Source organism: Musca autumnalis, unplaced genomic scaffold (assembly GCF_047663935.1).
Source record: "Musca autumnalis isolate F117 unplaced genomic scaffold, ASM4766393v1 scaffold_5, whole genome shotgun sequence".
Taxonomy (NCBI): Eukaryota; Metazoa; Arthropoda; class Insecta; order Diptera; family Muscidae; genus Musca; species Musca autumnalis.
This window is the reverse complement of record NW_027412088.1, coordinates 61,568,164-61,584,052: the sequence shown is the minus strand read 5'-3', so window position 1 is coordinate 61,584,052 and position 15,889 is coordinate 61,568,164. Positions and strand designations below refer to the sequence as shown.

General features: G+C 35.7%; 1 protein-coding gene across 1 annotated transcript; it reads left to right on the top strand.

The window, feature by feature from the left end:
• Positions 1-13,006: 13,006 nt before the first annotated feature.
• Positions 13,007-15,358, top strand: LOC141386642 (uncharacterized). Its single transcript, XM_073955558.1, has one exon. It carries the CDS (start codon positions 13,007-13,009, stop codon positions 15,356-15,358), a length of 2,352 nt encoding a protein of 783 aa, XP_073811659.1.
• The last annotated feature ends 531 nt before the right edge of the window (positions 15,359-15,889 follow it).

The window sequence follows — 15,889 nt, the reverse complement described above, 5'->3', positions numbered from 1 at the left end:
ATCGCTATATGCCCGGTTTAATCTGCTTTCTGGACTTGTCTGGTTGGAAACAATAAAAAAATAAAATTAAACAGTAAAACGTAATGGGTCTGATAGTGGGCAGAAGTGACCTATTACCCTAGACCGGATAGACTTATGTCCACACTGCAGCTTATCAAAATTCACGGGAAATGCAACAATCGTGCATTGTGGCACCTATAAATACTGCAGACGATGGCTATTTAAAAAATATAGTTACAGTGGAAGCTGAAACAATTTGTCTCAAGTCATTATGAATTTCCGATCATTATTATTGGCGGTACTGTTGACTCTGGTGGTGTTTTTGACAGTGATTTCGGCTAAACCGTATTTTGGCCAAGAAGAAGAAAGTGAAAATAGTTCGAATGTCCTGGCAAGTAATGAAATTGGAAAGGATGCAGAGGAACAACTACAGAATGATAGCGTGGAAGATGATAATTCCCTAGTTAATGACGCCATACCTGAACGCTATATGGAGGACATCGAATATGACCAACATTTGTCGCAGGCCCCTGCATTTGTGCCTAAATATGAATATCCAATGTTGTAGTTTATTGTGGAAGTTTTGGAAACGGGGTTTATTAAACAATTAAAATGAATTGAATTAAAGTAATTTAATTTTATTGTTTAATAAAATTCTGCTTGAAAAAATCACAATTTGTAATGTAAATACAATAAACGTGTCTTCAAAACACTTTCAATAATAAACATACATTGTATATGTTAACATATATAAATATACATATATTAACATAGATATAAATAAAGCAATGAAAAGGATTTATTTTTTATTTTTTCTAATAAGCGTTCCTTGCCAACGTCTTTTTTAAGGAATATGTTTTTAAGGACTGCTGGATGTATAAGTTTGGTTAACTTTGTGTATGTTGGAAATTTCCAGCGTACGGTAGTGGGGTTGGTATCGTAACAATGTGCCAAATCTTTCCACTAATAGACCCAACCACACTGTCTAAACCAAAAAAATCATATGCTTCGAGGATTTTCTTAGTAATGCTGAAACAGCTGTACGAACTTCGCCGATTGGCGAAGGGATGTAAGTAAAGGTGAATCGTACAGACCGACTTTGATTTTCTAAGGGTCCATAGAAGCACCATTTCTTTTAATAAGGGTCTATAGAAGCACCCTTTCTTTTAATAAGGGTCTATAGAAGCACCCTTTCTTTTAATAAGGGTCTATAGAATCACCCTTTCTTTTAATAAGGGTTTATAGAAGCACCCTTTCTTTTAATAAGGGTCTATAGAAGCACCATTTCTTTCAGAAAGGGTACATAGAAAGGGTCTTTCAGAAAGGGCCTATAGAAGCATCCTTTCTTTCAGAAAGGGTCTAGAGCAGCACCCTTTCTTTCAAATATAGTCTATAGAAACATCCTTTCTTTCAGAAAGGCTCTTTTGAAGCATCCTTTCTTTCAGAAAGGCTCTTTTGAAGCATCCTTTCTTTCAGAAAGGCTCTTTTGAAGCATCCTTTCTTTCAGAAAGGCTCATTTGAAGCATCCTTTCTTTCAGAAAGGCTCTTTTGAAGCATCCTTTCTTTCAGAAAGGCTCTTTTGAAGCATCCTTTCTTTCAGAAAGGCTCTTTTGAAGCATCCTTTCTTTCAGAAAGGCTCTTTTGAAGCATCCTTTCTTTCAGAAAGGCTCTATTGAAGCATCCTTTCTTTCAGAAAGGGTCTATAGAAGCATCCTTTATTTCAGAGAAGTCCATAGGAGCACCCTTTCTTTTAGAAAGGATCTATAGAAGCACCCTTTCTTTTAGAAAGGATCTATAGAAGCACCCTTTCTTTTAGAAAGGATCTATAGAAGCACCCTTTCTTTTAGAAAGGATCTATAGAAGCACCCTTTCTTTTAGAAAGGATCTATAGAAGCACCCTTTCTTTTAGAAAGGATCTATAGAAGCACCCTTTCTTTTAGAAAGGATCTATAGAAGCACCCTTTCTTTTAGAAAGGATCTATAGAAGCACCCTTTCTTTTAGAAAGGATCTATAGAAGCACCCTTTCTTTTAGAAAGGATCTATAGAAGCACCCTTTCTTTTAGAAAGGATCTATAGAAGCACCCTTTCTTTCAGAAAGGGTCTATAGCAGCACACATTCTTTCAGAAAATGTCTATAGAAACATCCTTCCTTTCAGAAGGTTGCATAGAAACATCCTTCCTTTCAGAAGGTTGTATAGAAACATCCTTCCTTTCAGAAGGTTGTATAGAAAAATACTTTCATTCAGAAAGGGTCTATAGACGCATCTTTTCTTTCAGAAAGGGTATATAGAAGCACCCTTTCTTTCAGAAAAGGTATATAGAAGCACCCTTTCTTTCAGAAAAGATCTATAGATGCACCCTTTCTTTCAGAAAAGATCTACTGAAGCACCCATTCTTTCAGAAAAGATCTATAGAAGCACCCTTTCTTTCAGAAAAGATCTATAGAAGCATCCTTTTTTTTCAGAAAAGATCTATAAAAGCAGCCTTTTTTCAGAAAAGATCTATAGAAGAAGCTTTCCTTTCAGAAAGGGTCTATTGAAGCACCCCTTCTTTCAGAAAGGGTCTATTGAAGCACCTCTTCTTTCAGAAAGAGTCTATTGAAGCACCCCTTCTCTCAGAAAGGGTCTATTGAAGCACCCCTTCTTTCAGAAAGGGTCTATAGAAGCACCCTTTCTTTTAGAAAGGATCTATAGAAGCAACCTTTCTTTCACAAAGGATCTATAGATGCACCCTTTTTTTAGATCTATAGATCTTTTCTGAAAGAAAGGGTGCTTCTATAGATCTTTTTTGAAAGAAAGGGTGCTTCTATAGATCTTTTCTGAAAGAAAGGGTGTTTCTATAGATCTTTTCTGAAAGAAAGGGTGCTTCTATAGATCTTTTCTGAAAGAAAGGGTGCTTCTATAGACCCATTCCGAAAAAAGGGTACTTCTATAGGAGCTTCTATAGACCCATTCCGAAAAAAGGGTACTTCTATAGGAGCTTCTATAGACCCTTTCTGAAAGAAAAGCTTCTTCTATAGATCTTTTCTAAAAGAAAGGGTGCTTCTATAGATCCTTTCTGAAAGAAATGGTGCTTCTGTAGACCATTTCTGAAAGAAAAGCTTTTTCTATAGACCCTTTCTGAAATAAAGGGTGCTTCTATAGACCCTTTCTGAATGAAGGGGTGCTTCTATAGACCCTTTCTGAAAGAAAAGCTTCTTCTATAGACCCTTTCTGAAAGAAAAGCTTTTTCTATAGACCCTTTCTGAAAGAAGGGGTGCTTCTATATACCCTTTCTGAAAGAAGGAGTGCTTCTATAGACCCTTTCTGAAAGAAAAGCTTCTTCTATAGATCTTTTCTGAAAGAAAGGGTGCTTCTATAGATCTTTTCTGAAAGAAAGAGTGCTTCTATAGATCTTTTCTGAAAGAAAGGGTGTCTCTATAGACCCTTTCTAAAAGAAAGGGTGCCTCTATAGACCCTTTCTGAAAGGAAGGGTGCTTCTGTTGACCCTCTCTGAAAGAAATGGTGCTTCTATAGACCCTTTATAAAAGAAAGGGTGCTTTTATAGACCCTTAGACAAATTAGTGCTAAGGTTCGATAATAATCGTGCGCACCAGCCAGACGGACTAAAACTACCCCAAATTGTATAAAAGTCTATAAATTATCGATAGCCTAAAAGTTGTGGATATAGCAAAGTAGGTCTGTACGATTCACCTTTGCTTACATCCTTTTGCCTGGCCCAATCGACGGAGTTCATACAGCTGTTTCAGCATTACTAAAAAGATCCACGAAGCATATGATTTTTTTGGCTTAGACAGTGTTAGTTGGGTCTATTAGTGGAAAGATAAGGCCAATTGTTATGATACCAACTCCACTATCGTACGCTGGAAATTTCCAACACACAAAGCTAACTAATTTTATACATCCAGCAGTCTTTAAAAATATATTCCTTAAAAAAAATATACTCAAAGAACGCTTATTAAAAAAATAAAAAATAAATCCTTTTCATTGCTTTATTAATATGTATGTTAATATACGTATGTTAATATACGTATGTTAATATATGTATGCTAATATATGCGTATGTTTTATTATTGAAAGTGTTTTGAATACACGTTTATTGTCTTTATAATAAAATAATTACTTTAATTCAATTAATTTTTATTGTTTAATAGACCCCGTTTTTAAAACTTCCACAATAAACTACAACATTGGATATTCATATTTTGGAACAAATGCAGGGGCCTGCGAAAAATGTTGGTCATATTCGATGTCCTCCATATAGCGTTCAGGTATGGCGTCATTAACTAGGGAATTATCATCTTCCATGCTATCATTCTGTAGTTGTTCCTCTGCATCCTTTTCACTTTCATTACTTGCAAGGACATTCGAACTATTTTCACTTTCTTCTTTTTGTCCAAAATACGGTTTAGCCGAAATCACTGCCAAAAACACCACCAGAGTCAACAGTACCGCCAATAATAATGATCGGAAATTCATAATGGCTTGAGACAAATTGTTTCTGCTTCCACTGTAACTATATTTTTTAAATAGCCATTGTCTGCAGTATTTATAGGTGCCACAATGCACAATTGTTGCATTTCCCGTGAATTTTGATAAGCTGCAGTTTGGACATAAGTCTATCCGGTCTAGGGTAATAGGTCACTTCTGCCCACTATCAGACCCATTACGTTTTACTGTTTAATTTTATTTTATTGTTTCCAACCAGACAAGTCCAGAAAGCAGATTAAACCGGGTATATAGCGATTTTTAAAGTTCTCTGAATTACATATTGGGGAAGGATTTATAGTCTAATTTCATACATAGATAATTTCAGAGAGTAAACGCGTACGTTGTGACAAGATGAACAGATAAACAATTTAGTAGTAAATGTGTCTGGTAAATCGATATTTGTTACAATTTGTCATAATTTTTACTGGATGATTTTGCAAAACACAAAAAATAAATCGAAAGTTCTTCACTGAGAACTCGAAATTGTTGATCGAATAATTTCTTACATCGCAGACTTGCGTGCTAAACATATAGAGTTTATTTTTAATTAACTTTTTCTTAATTTGTTGTTTTTTTTTTCAATTTTTTAATTAAGTAAAATCAAAATCTATAATTAAATAAATGTGTGTATATATGTGTAGGTTCCACATAAATTAATTCGTTGTGGAATCATATTGCTGAAAAGGAATAACATTATTTTATGGGGAATGTTCTATTTTTTAAATCTCAATAAAAATACCACATATTTCTAGGATTGAACTGAAATGCATGTAGATAAATTAGAACACGACTAAAGGTATTAGCAACTATTGTAGCTATTTAGGCTGAACTATTATTATTTAACCGAATTTGACTATGTAGCAAATCTTGACTTACTTTCGGCAATTTATTGCATGAAATATTAATGCATAATTTTGTTACAAATGATAACACTGGTCAACACGACATTTGTTTCAACCGAAGTTTTGGTTGTCTATAAATTAAATCGGCGAGATATTTTCAAATCCGGTCGCACTTTTTCTCCATCAGCTCTTGTTCTTAAGATATAGCTCAAAATCGGTTTTTACGAGTTGTACACTTGATATAAACAGTTTTTGAAATAATTATGGTGAACATATATCAGAAAATATAGAATGCATACGACGGACCTTTGCATATTTTGAGTATTTTAAACTGTAATTACGTCATCTGGGGAAGTCATAGGATCTTCATATGGCATTCCGGATATGCTTAGGGTGTCTGCTATATAGTCCAGTATTCAAATATAAGAGATAAAAGAGATATCATTTAAAGAGATATTTACCAGTGACCAGTAAATCATTTACTTTTCCTTAGCAGATTTCATGACGATTTGGCCGAATCATGGGCGCTATGAACTTTATATTATATATTTGAATACTGGACTATATAGTAGACACCATAAGCCTATCCGGAATGCCATATGAAGATCCTATGACTTCCCCCGATGACGTAATTACAGCTTAAAGTACTAAAAATATGCAATTTTTACAAGGTCCGTCGTATGTTTTCTATATTTTTATACCCTCAGCCTTTAGGCTATGAAGGGTATATACACTTTCATACGGGCAAAATGTGCCTCATCGAAATAATGGTTTTAGACCCCAAGTATGTTTGGACGAAATGTGTTTCAGACAATTTGGAGTCGATTGAGCAATGTCCGTCCGTCTGTCTGTCTGTCTGGCTGGCTGGAGCGCACGATAACTCTCGAAGGGATGAACCGATTCGGTTCAAATTTTGGCTTTCGTAATATTTTGTCCAAACTTAGTTTAAGTTCGAAGATGAGCTATATCGGTCAACTCCTTCCGGTACCTCCCCCACAAAAGTTCGAAAATGTTCGGAAAATTTTTACGCACGATAACTCTTGAAGGGTGTAACCGATTTGGTCCATACTTTGCATATCGTGGAGCGTGTACCAGACTTAGATCAGGTTTTAATATGGACTCAATCGGTCCACTCCGTCGGGTACCTCACACACAAAATTTTGGAAAAGTTCAGTTTAGGAACATCTCTCGAATCGCTTTGATTTTTGCTTTAGCAACTTGTATTCACTGCCCTCCATACGACGGTATAAGTTTCATCAGGGGCAAGTCCATACTTCCTGAGAAAATAGCCTGAAAGTTGCAAAAAACCCTATGATACCGTGTGAGGAGGTTGGAGGGCAAAATAACTCTCGAACAGGTCTGCCGATTCGGTCCAAAGTTTGGCCTTAGTAATATTTTGTCCAAACATAGTTTAAGTTCGAAGATAAGCCATATCGGTCCACTCCTTCAGGTACCTCCCCCACAAAAGTTCAAAAATGTTCGAAAAAATTGTGCGTACGATAACTCTTGAAGAGAGTGGCCGAATTGGTCCATACTTTACACATCCTAATATATCTACCAGATATAGATCAGGTTCAAATATGGACTATATTTGTCCACTCCATCCGGTACCTCCCACTCAAAATTTCGGATACATGTTCACTTTAAGACCTGCTTTCGAATCACTTTGATTTTTGTTGAAGCAACTTGCATTGCTGCCTCAATTGCGATGATAAAAGTTGTTTCAGGGGCAAGTTCATACTTCTTGAGCAAACATCCCTGAAGTTCTAAAAACCCCTATGGTACCATATGTAGTGGCTGGAAATCCATTCTTTTTAGTATCTCTTCCGCAAAACTTTTGATATTAAATCCTAATCAACATTTTTGTCAGTTCAAACGCCCAAAATTCTTAAAACTCCCTAAAAACATGCGTTTTTGGAAAAAAAAAAATTGTTTCAATATACACAGGCTGAGGGTATATCTCTCTCGGCAAAGCCGACTGATACTTTTTTACTTGTTTTGATGTATATTCACCATAACTATTTCAAAAACTTTTTGTATCGAGCGTACAACATCTCCTTAATATATTAGTGTCGAAAACCCCACAAAAAATATTTGTTTGTATCCGAAAATGACGAAATTTTGGGTAAAACTCGTAAAAACCGATTTTGAGCTATATCTTAAGAACAAGAGCTGATGGAGAAAAACCGCGACCGGATTTGAAAATAACTCGCCGATTTCATTTAGAAACAACAACAACTTCGGTTGAAACATTCAAGTTTTTCAATTTTGTTGAGCAGTGTAATCTACGCTGACCTTTTTTGTAATAGCATTTTGCTCGAAAACGAATGGACGGATTATCATATATTTTTGTGGACTTATTAAGTACCTAATAATGTTGTCTTTAAACTATAGAAGCATCCTTTCCTTCAGAAAGGGTATATAGAAGCACGATTTCTTTCAAAAAAGGTTCTATAGAAGCACCAGTTCTTTCAGAAAGGGTCTACAGAAGCACCCTTTCTTTTAGAAAGGATCTATAGAAGCACCATTTTATTCAGAAAACGTCTATAGAAGCACAATTTCTTTCAGAAGGGCAACAGAAGCACAATTTCTTTCAGAAGGGTATACAGAAGCATTCTATCATTCAGAAAGGGTCTATAGAAAAACCTTTTCTTTCATAAAGGGTCTATTGAAGCACCCTTTCTTTCAGAAAGGTCTATAGAAGCACACTTTCTTTCAGAAAGGACCTAGAGAAGCACACTTTCTTTCAGAAAGGACCTAGAGAAGCAACCTTTTATTCAGAAAGGCTTTATAGAAGCACCCTTTCATTCAGAAAGGGTCTATAGAAGCACCCTTTTATTCACAAAGGGTCTATAGAAGCACCCTTTCTTTCAGAAAGGATCTATAGAAGCACCCTGTTATTCAGAAAGGATCTATAGAAGCACCCTTTTATTCACAAAGGGTCTATAGAAGCATCCTATCTTTAAGAAAGGGTCTATAGAAAAACCTTTTGTTTCATAAAGGGTCTATTGAAGCACAGTTTCTTTCAGAAAGGTCTATAAAAGCACCATTTTTTACAGAAAGGATCTTTAGAAGCACTCTTTTATTCAGAAAGCACCAGTTCTTTCAGAAAGGGTCTACAGAGCACCATTTCGTTCAGAAAGGGTTTATAGAAGCACCCTTTTATTCAGAAAGGGTCTATAGAAGCACCCTTTTATTCAGAAAGGATTTATAGAAGCACCCTATCTTTCAGAAAGGGTCTATAGAAGCACCCTTTTATTCGGAAAGGGTCTATAGAAGCACCCTTTTATTCAGAAAGGATTTATAGAAAAACCTTTTCTTTCATAAAGGGTCTATAGAAAGGCCTTTTCTTTCATAAAGGGTCTATTGAAGCACCGTTTCTTTCAGAAAAGTCTATAGAAGCACCCTTTCTTTCAGAAATGATCTATAGAATCACCCTTTTATTCAGAAAGGGTCTATAGAAGCACCCTTTCTTTCGGAAATGGTCTATAAAAACCTTTTCTTTCATAAAGGGTCTATTGAAACAACCTTTCTTTCAGAAAGGGTTTAAGAAGCACCCTTTTATTCAAAAAGGGTCTATAGAAGCTCCCTTTTATTCAGAAAGGGTCTATAGAAGCATCCTATCTTTAAGAAAGGGTCTATAGAAAAACCTTTTCTTTCTAAAGGGTCTATTGAAGCACCGTTTCTTTCAGAAAGGTCTATAAAAGCACTATTGTTTACAGAAAGGATCTATAGAAGCACTATTTTATTCGGAAAGCTCCAGTTCTTTCAGAAAGGGTCTACAGAGCACCATTTCTTTCAGAAAGGGTCTGTAGAAGCACCCTTTTATTCAGAATTTCATAAAGGGTCTATTGAAGCAACCTTTCTTTCAAAAAGGGTCTAAGAAGCACCCTTTTATTCAAAAAGGGTCTATAGAAGCTCCCTTTTATTCAGAAAGGGTCTATAGAAGCATCCTATCTTTAAGAAAGGGTCTATAGAAAAACCTTTTCTTTCTAAAGGGTCTATTGAAGCACCGTTTCTTTCAGAAAGGTCTATAAAAGCACTATTGTTTACAGAAAAGATCTATAGAAGAACTATTTTATTTAGAAAGCTCCAGTTCTTTCAGAAAGGGTCTACAGAGCACCATTTCTTTCAGAAAGGGTCTGTAGAAGCACCCTTTTATTCAGAAAGGGTTTATAGAAGCACCCTTTTATTCAGAAAGGGTCTATAGAAGCACCCTTTTATTCAGAAAGGATTTATAGAAGCACCCTTTTATTCAGAAAGGGTCTATAGAAGCATTCTATCTTTCAGAAAGGGTCTATAGAAGCACCCTTTTATTCGGAAAGGGTTTATAGAAGCACCCTTTTATTCAGAAAGGGTCTATAGAAGCACCCTTTTATTCAGAAAGGATTTATAAAAGCACCCTTTTATTCAGAAACGGTCTATAGAAGCACCCTATCTTTCAGAAAGGGTCTATAGAAGCACCCTATCTTTCAGAAAGGGTCTATAGAAGCACCCTATCTTTCAGAAAGGGTCTATAGAAGCACCCTTTTATTCGGAAAGGGTCTATAGAAGCACCCTTTTATTCGGAAAGGGTCTATAGAAGCACCCTTTTATTCAGAAAGGGTCTATAGAAGCACCCTTTTATTCAGAAAGGATTTATAGAAGCATCCTTTTATTCAGATAGGGTCTATAGAAGCACCCTATCTTTCAGAAAGGGTCTATAGAAGCACCCTTTTATTCAGAAAGGGTCTATAGAAGCACCCTTTCTTTCGGAAAGGGTCTATAAAAAACCTTTTCTTTCATAAAGGGTCTATTGAAGCAACCTTTCTTTCAGAAAGGATCTATAGAAGCACCCTTTTATTCAGAAAGGGTCTAAGAAGCACCCTTTTATTCAAAAAGGGTCTATAGAAGCACTATTGTTTACAGAAAGGATCTATAGAAGCACTCTTTTATTCAGAAAGCACCAGTTCTTTCAGGAAGGGTCTACAGAGCACCATTTCTTTCAGAAAGGGTCTATAGAAGCACACTTTTATTCAGAAAGGGTCTATAGAAGCACCCTTTTATTCAGAAAGGATTTATAAAAGCACCCTTTTATTCAGAAAGGGTCTATAGAAGCACCCTTTTATTCAGAAATTATTTATAGAAGCACCCTTTTATTCAGAAATTATTAATAGAAGCACCCTTTTATTCAGAAAGGGTCTATAGAAGCACCCTATCTTTCAGAAAGGATCTATAGAAGCACCCTGTTATTCAGAAAAGGATTTATAGAAGCACCCTTTTATTCAGAAACGTTCAATAAAAGCACCCTTTCTTTCAGGAAAGATCTATAGAAGCACCCTTTTATTCACAAAGGGTCTATAGAAGCACAGTTTCTTTCAGAAAGGTCTATAAAAGCACAATTTTTTACAGAAAGGATCTTTAGAAGCACTCTTTTATTCAGAAAGCACCAGTTCTTTCAGAAAGGGTCTACAGAGCACCATTTCTTTCAGAAAGGGTCTACAGAGCACCATTTCTTTCAGAAAGGGTCTACAGAGCACCATTTCTTTCAGAAAGGGTCTACAGAGCACCATTTCTTTCAGAAAGGGTCTACAGAGCACCATTTCTTTCAGAAAGGGTCTATAGAAGCACCCTTTTATTCAGAAAGGGTCTATAGAAGCACCCTTTTATTCAGAAAGGGTCTATAAAAGCACCCTGTTCACGTTCGTGAAGCGCCGTTGATTTCGGATAAGCGGGCGGCGGAACCGATCTGGTAACCCTGTATCAAAGGATCAATTTTTTATATGGCAATACCTTATGAAGATGTCACTAGCCATATTTTTTGTTGTAATGCAATTTATAGTTATAGTTGGTCTTGCTATTCGAGCGCAAAGACGCGTTTTTTATTGAAATTATTAAATATAGTTGAGTTATCATTGTTCGAGCGCGTAATTATATTTGGCGCTATCGCTTTTGTAGATTAAAATTCGATTAATTTCAAACAACTTTGAATTTTAAATAAACATTGTCGGAATTGTTTGTGGATTTTTTATAATAATAAAAGGAAAGTGTTTCTTTTTAACCGATATCGTTCGGGAATACAAAAAAGTGTTTTTATTCTTTTTATTTTCTGTTTGCTATTGTGCCTTTTTTCCTATCTTCGTTGGCTCCAGTTTTGCTCCCCGGTTGCCGCTCTTTTTTTGTTGTGGGATTTTGCCCAATTTGTTAAGAAGCTAACCATAGTCCTTCGAGCCGGATACGGAGCAAGAGGAGCAAATTTGCTTTATTTTGGAGAAAAGTTACTTATTTGCATTCATTTTAATATAAATTTCATTCGTTTTTTTTTTGAAATTTTATTAAAATTAAAATTTAATTTATTTGCAATAATATTGCATTGTTGGCCGACCACCTAATACTTCCGATAAGTGGTTGGCAACGCGGTTCAACTGATCGTCGTTGTGAGAGAAAAGCACTAACAACTATCACTACTGTGCTTCTTCTTCCTTATTCGCTCTTTGTTTAGTTTGTTTTGGTTTTTTATTCCATTGAGAATTTAAGTGGAAATAATAATTTTTGTTTAATAATTTAATAATAATTGAGTGCAAGTGCAAAAAACTATTAAATTTTTTGGAAATATTTCAAAGATATTGCTGTGGTCTCTATTGTGACAAATTGGAAATAAACTTGTTGAAAGTTTATAGTTAGTGCTGCTGCTTATAGTTGGTGTTGTTTTGTTGGACAGACAGCAATTTCAATCCACAGTTTATTTTTTTTTCTTTTGTTGAAAAGATTTTATTCTGTTAATCATTGCAGTGATAATATTTCTAAAGCAAAATATATTTCTTCACATTTTGACTGGTGAAACATAAAAATTCCATGTAAATATTTTTGGCCAAAATTGTTGCTGATATATTGACAAGTCAGAAGGAGACTTGTAATAAGAAGTTGTGTCATTTGCTACTAAGAATTTTAACATTGTGGAATTTTTGCATTGCAATTTCTTCTTTTTATGTATTTGACTGCGAGTCGCAATTATAAGTTTAAATCGCACATTAGAATTTTTTTGCATTCGCGATTTCTTTTGCTGGTGAACATCTTTGGCGTTCTTATTTAAATTTCGTTGGCGTTTTGTTGTTACCAATTGCGTTTTACTGTTGCCAGATAAACACTAACAACTAGCATGGAGTACTTCTTCTTATTGTTAGTTGGTTGTGTGTTTTAGTTTTTTTTTCCATTTCCTTACTATTATATTTGCAAATCCTTTTTATTATTTTATTAAATTAAAATATTTTTAAAAGTGAAAAAACAAAATTGAGGAAAAACGCAAAATAAAAATATTCTGTGACAGTGATCGCTAGTGCTGATGGTAAATATCCATTTTTTGGTATTTTTGATGCAAATTTGTCTGGGTTGTTTGTTGTTGTCCATCGCTTATTGCTATTGACAGGTGCAGTCTATGGAAGAAGGCGACTTGTAATAAAAAGGTGAGTTGTCCTTCACTTAAAAATAACTGATTATTGGTGCTATATTATTTAAAAAAAGGATATTTTTGCGCTTGTTTCTTGTTTTGAGCAGTTTTTGGACATCGTTAAGATATTTTGCAGCAAGAAATTTATTTTCTGCACAAAACTAAGTTAAATTGTTGTGGCTTTGATAAAATTCAGAGGCAGTTTCTTAAACTTATATTGAAGTTTTGCGATTTTTTTTTGGAAATTATGGCAGAATCTAAAGTTTTACGTAAATTTAAAGCACTTGCTGCTTTACTGTTAGACCTTGAGACAGATTTTAATGCCACCAAGAGTAGTGTCACTATGTTTGATGCTGGACCTCGTAAGGTTGAACTAAAAAGACTTTGGGCAAGGATTAACTCAATTTATGAAAATGTCTGTGTTGAGTGTAGTGTGTCGAAAGATGAAGTAGCTTATCTCTATAGACAGTGTAGAGAAGCTTATATGAGTTGTTCTGCTCAAATGGGTGAATTATCCCAAACCTTTGTGGATAACTCTACTTTGTCATCCACAATAGCTAGCCCCAGCCATCGAGCAAGGTTCCCGGAAAACAATGTTGCCGACCATCGTTTGCGTTTACCTCCGTGTACGACTGAAATTTTTCATGGTGATTATTTGTCGTGGCCGTCTTTTAGAGACATGTTCACTGCGGTATACATTGATTGTAAATCCATTACGCCGGTGGAAAGATTGTTTTATTTGCGTCAGAGTACACAAGGGGAAGCTTTGGAAATAGTTAAAAAATCACCTTTGACAAACGATGGTTTTGCGAATGCTTGGTCAAATCTAAAAGATAGATACGAGAACAAGCGAATTTTGATAAATAGCCAGTTGAAGATTCTTTTTAATCTCGTTGCTGTTAAGAATGAATCTGCTGGTGAAATCAAAAGGCTGCAGAGGGATGTCAATAATTGCATTACATCCCTAAAGTTACACAAAATTGATATCGACAGTTGGGACCCTATATTTGTGTTTTTGTGCTCCACCAAACTGCCTCTTACTACTTTGTCGTTGTGGGAGCAAACAGTCAGTAATAAGACTGAGATTTCCAAATGGTCAGATTTGGATTGCTTTTTAACTGCTAGGTTTCAATCGTTGGAAACCGTTTTTGATTTGACAAATACCGAGTCACTAGAAATAGCTGGGTCCGAAGATATTCTTTCTCCTATTGAAAGATTGAAACATGGTTCAAAGTTAAACAAATGTTCTTGCTTCATTTGTTCAGAAGACCATATAATGAAATATTGCCCCACATTTTTGAAAATGACCCAAAGTGAAAAGTTTAGAGTGGTAAAGAGAAACAATCTTTGCATAAGATGTTTTGGCAACAATCATTTGTTGAAAAATTGTTCAAGTACATCTTGTTGCTCCATATGTAAAGGCAAACATCACACCATGTTGCATAGACAATCACAAAAATTAAATTCGGATTCTAATGCTGATGATGTTAGGCATAGTACTATGCAACAGGCAAATGTTCAAAATTGTTTTGCTAGTGCTCACAATCAAGTATTATTGGGCACAGCAATCGTTAACATTGATGTTAATGGAAATAATTATACTGCCAGGGCACTTATCGACTCAGGATCCCAAGCTACGTTCATAACCGAAAAATTGCAAAGGCGTCTCAATTTGGCAGTTAGAAGAGTCAATACTAGGGTTTCAGGACTGAATGATGCCATTGCCGGATCTTCAGTGAAACAATGTAACTTTGTTTTGAAATCTCCCCATAGTGAGGAATGCGATGTTGACGTCTCTGCTTATGTTTTGCCCAGGTTAACGGGGAATTTGCCCAGTTATACAATAGATATACCTAATTATATTTCGTTGGGAATTGCACCGTTGGCTGATCCCAAATTTGGAAGAAGTGGTCAGGTAGATATTTTGATTGGAGGTGATATTTACCCGCAGATTTTGTTGGATGGTATACAGCGAAGGATCTTGGGGTCTCTGGTGGCCCAGGAAACTATTTTTGGTTGGGTGCTTACGGGACCAATTTCTGAGACAAGCTCTCTTATCTCGTGTTGCACTTTGGTAGATAGTGAACTATCTCATGTCGTTAAATACAGTCCACAAAGTAGATGTTGTGAAAAATATAATGTTGATATAATACGATCAGTTGATAGAATGCCGCATTTAAAGGGAATGGGACCTAGTTCGTCCGTGTCCCAATCAATAAAAGGACCTAGTTCGTCCTATACATTATCTGGGCAAGGACCTCGTTCGTCCAAAGCCATTGTAAATAGTGGACCTCGTTCGTCCAAAGTTAAATCGAATAATTTTTCGAAAATTGTTTCTCAAAATGGACCTAGTTCGTGCAAGGAGAAAACCGAAAATGGACCTAGTTCGTCCAATTATAATGCCAATGGTGAAAATCGTTCGTCCAAAGGCGTATATGGAATGGAACCAATATGCCCTGAAGTCGCAAATACTAGTATACCAGCATTTTCCAGGAGGAAGATTTTTACGGATGACGCCACCTCGTATTTAATGATGCCAATCGATGGACCATGTGCCAAAGGACAAACGGTTGTGAGCAAATCTAGAAGATTGCTTTGAAATCGAGTTCGGGATCGTGTCTTGTTTTGTGTGGTCGCTGGATGTATAGATTGGTAATTGTGGCAGAGCCACACCATTTTTAATTTTTTTCTTGTTTTTGTTCGAGTCTTTTCAGAATCGGTGATTCCCAAAGACTGAACGGGGGCCGGGATGTTCACGTTCGTGAAGCGCCGTTGATTTCGGATAAGCGGGCGGCGGAACCGATCTGGTAACCCTGTATCAAAGGATCAATTTTTTATATGGCAATACCTTATGAAGATGTCACTAGCCATATTTTTTGTTGTAATGCAATTTATAGTTATAGTTGGTCTTGCTATTCGAGCGCAAAGACGCGTTTTTTATTGAAATTATTAAATATAGTTGAGTTATCATTGTTCGAGCGCGTAATTATATTTGGCGCTATCGCTTTTGTAGATTAAAATTCGATTAATTTCAAACAACTTTGAATTTTAAATAAACATTGTCGGAATTGTTTGTGGATTTTTTATAATAATAAAAGGAAAGTGTTTCTTTTTAACCGATATCGTTCGG

Bases quoted from the DNA above. Each gene is read 5' to 3' on its own strand.
- LOC141386642 (XM_073955558.1), top strand. From the start codon at position 13,007: ATGGCAGAATCTAAAGTTTTACGTAAATTTAAAGCACTTGCTGCTTTA.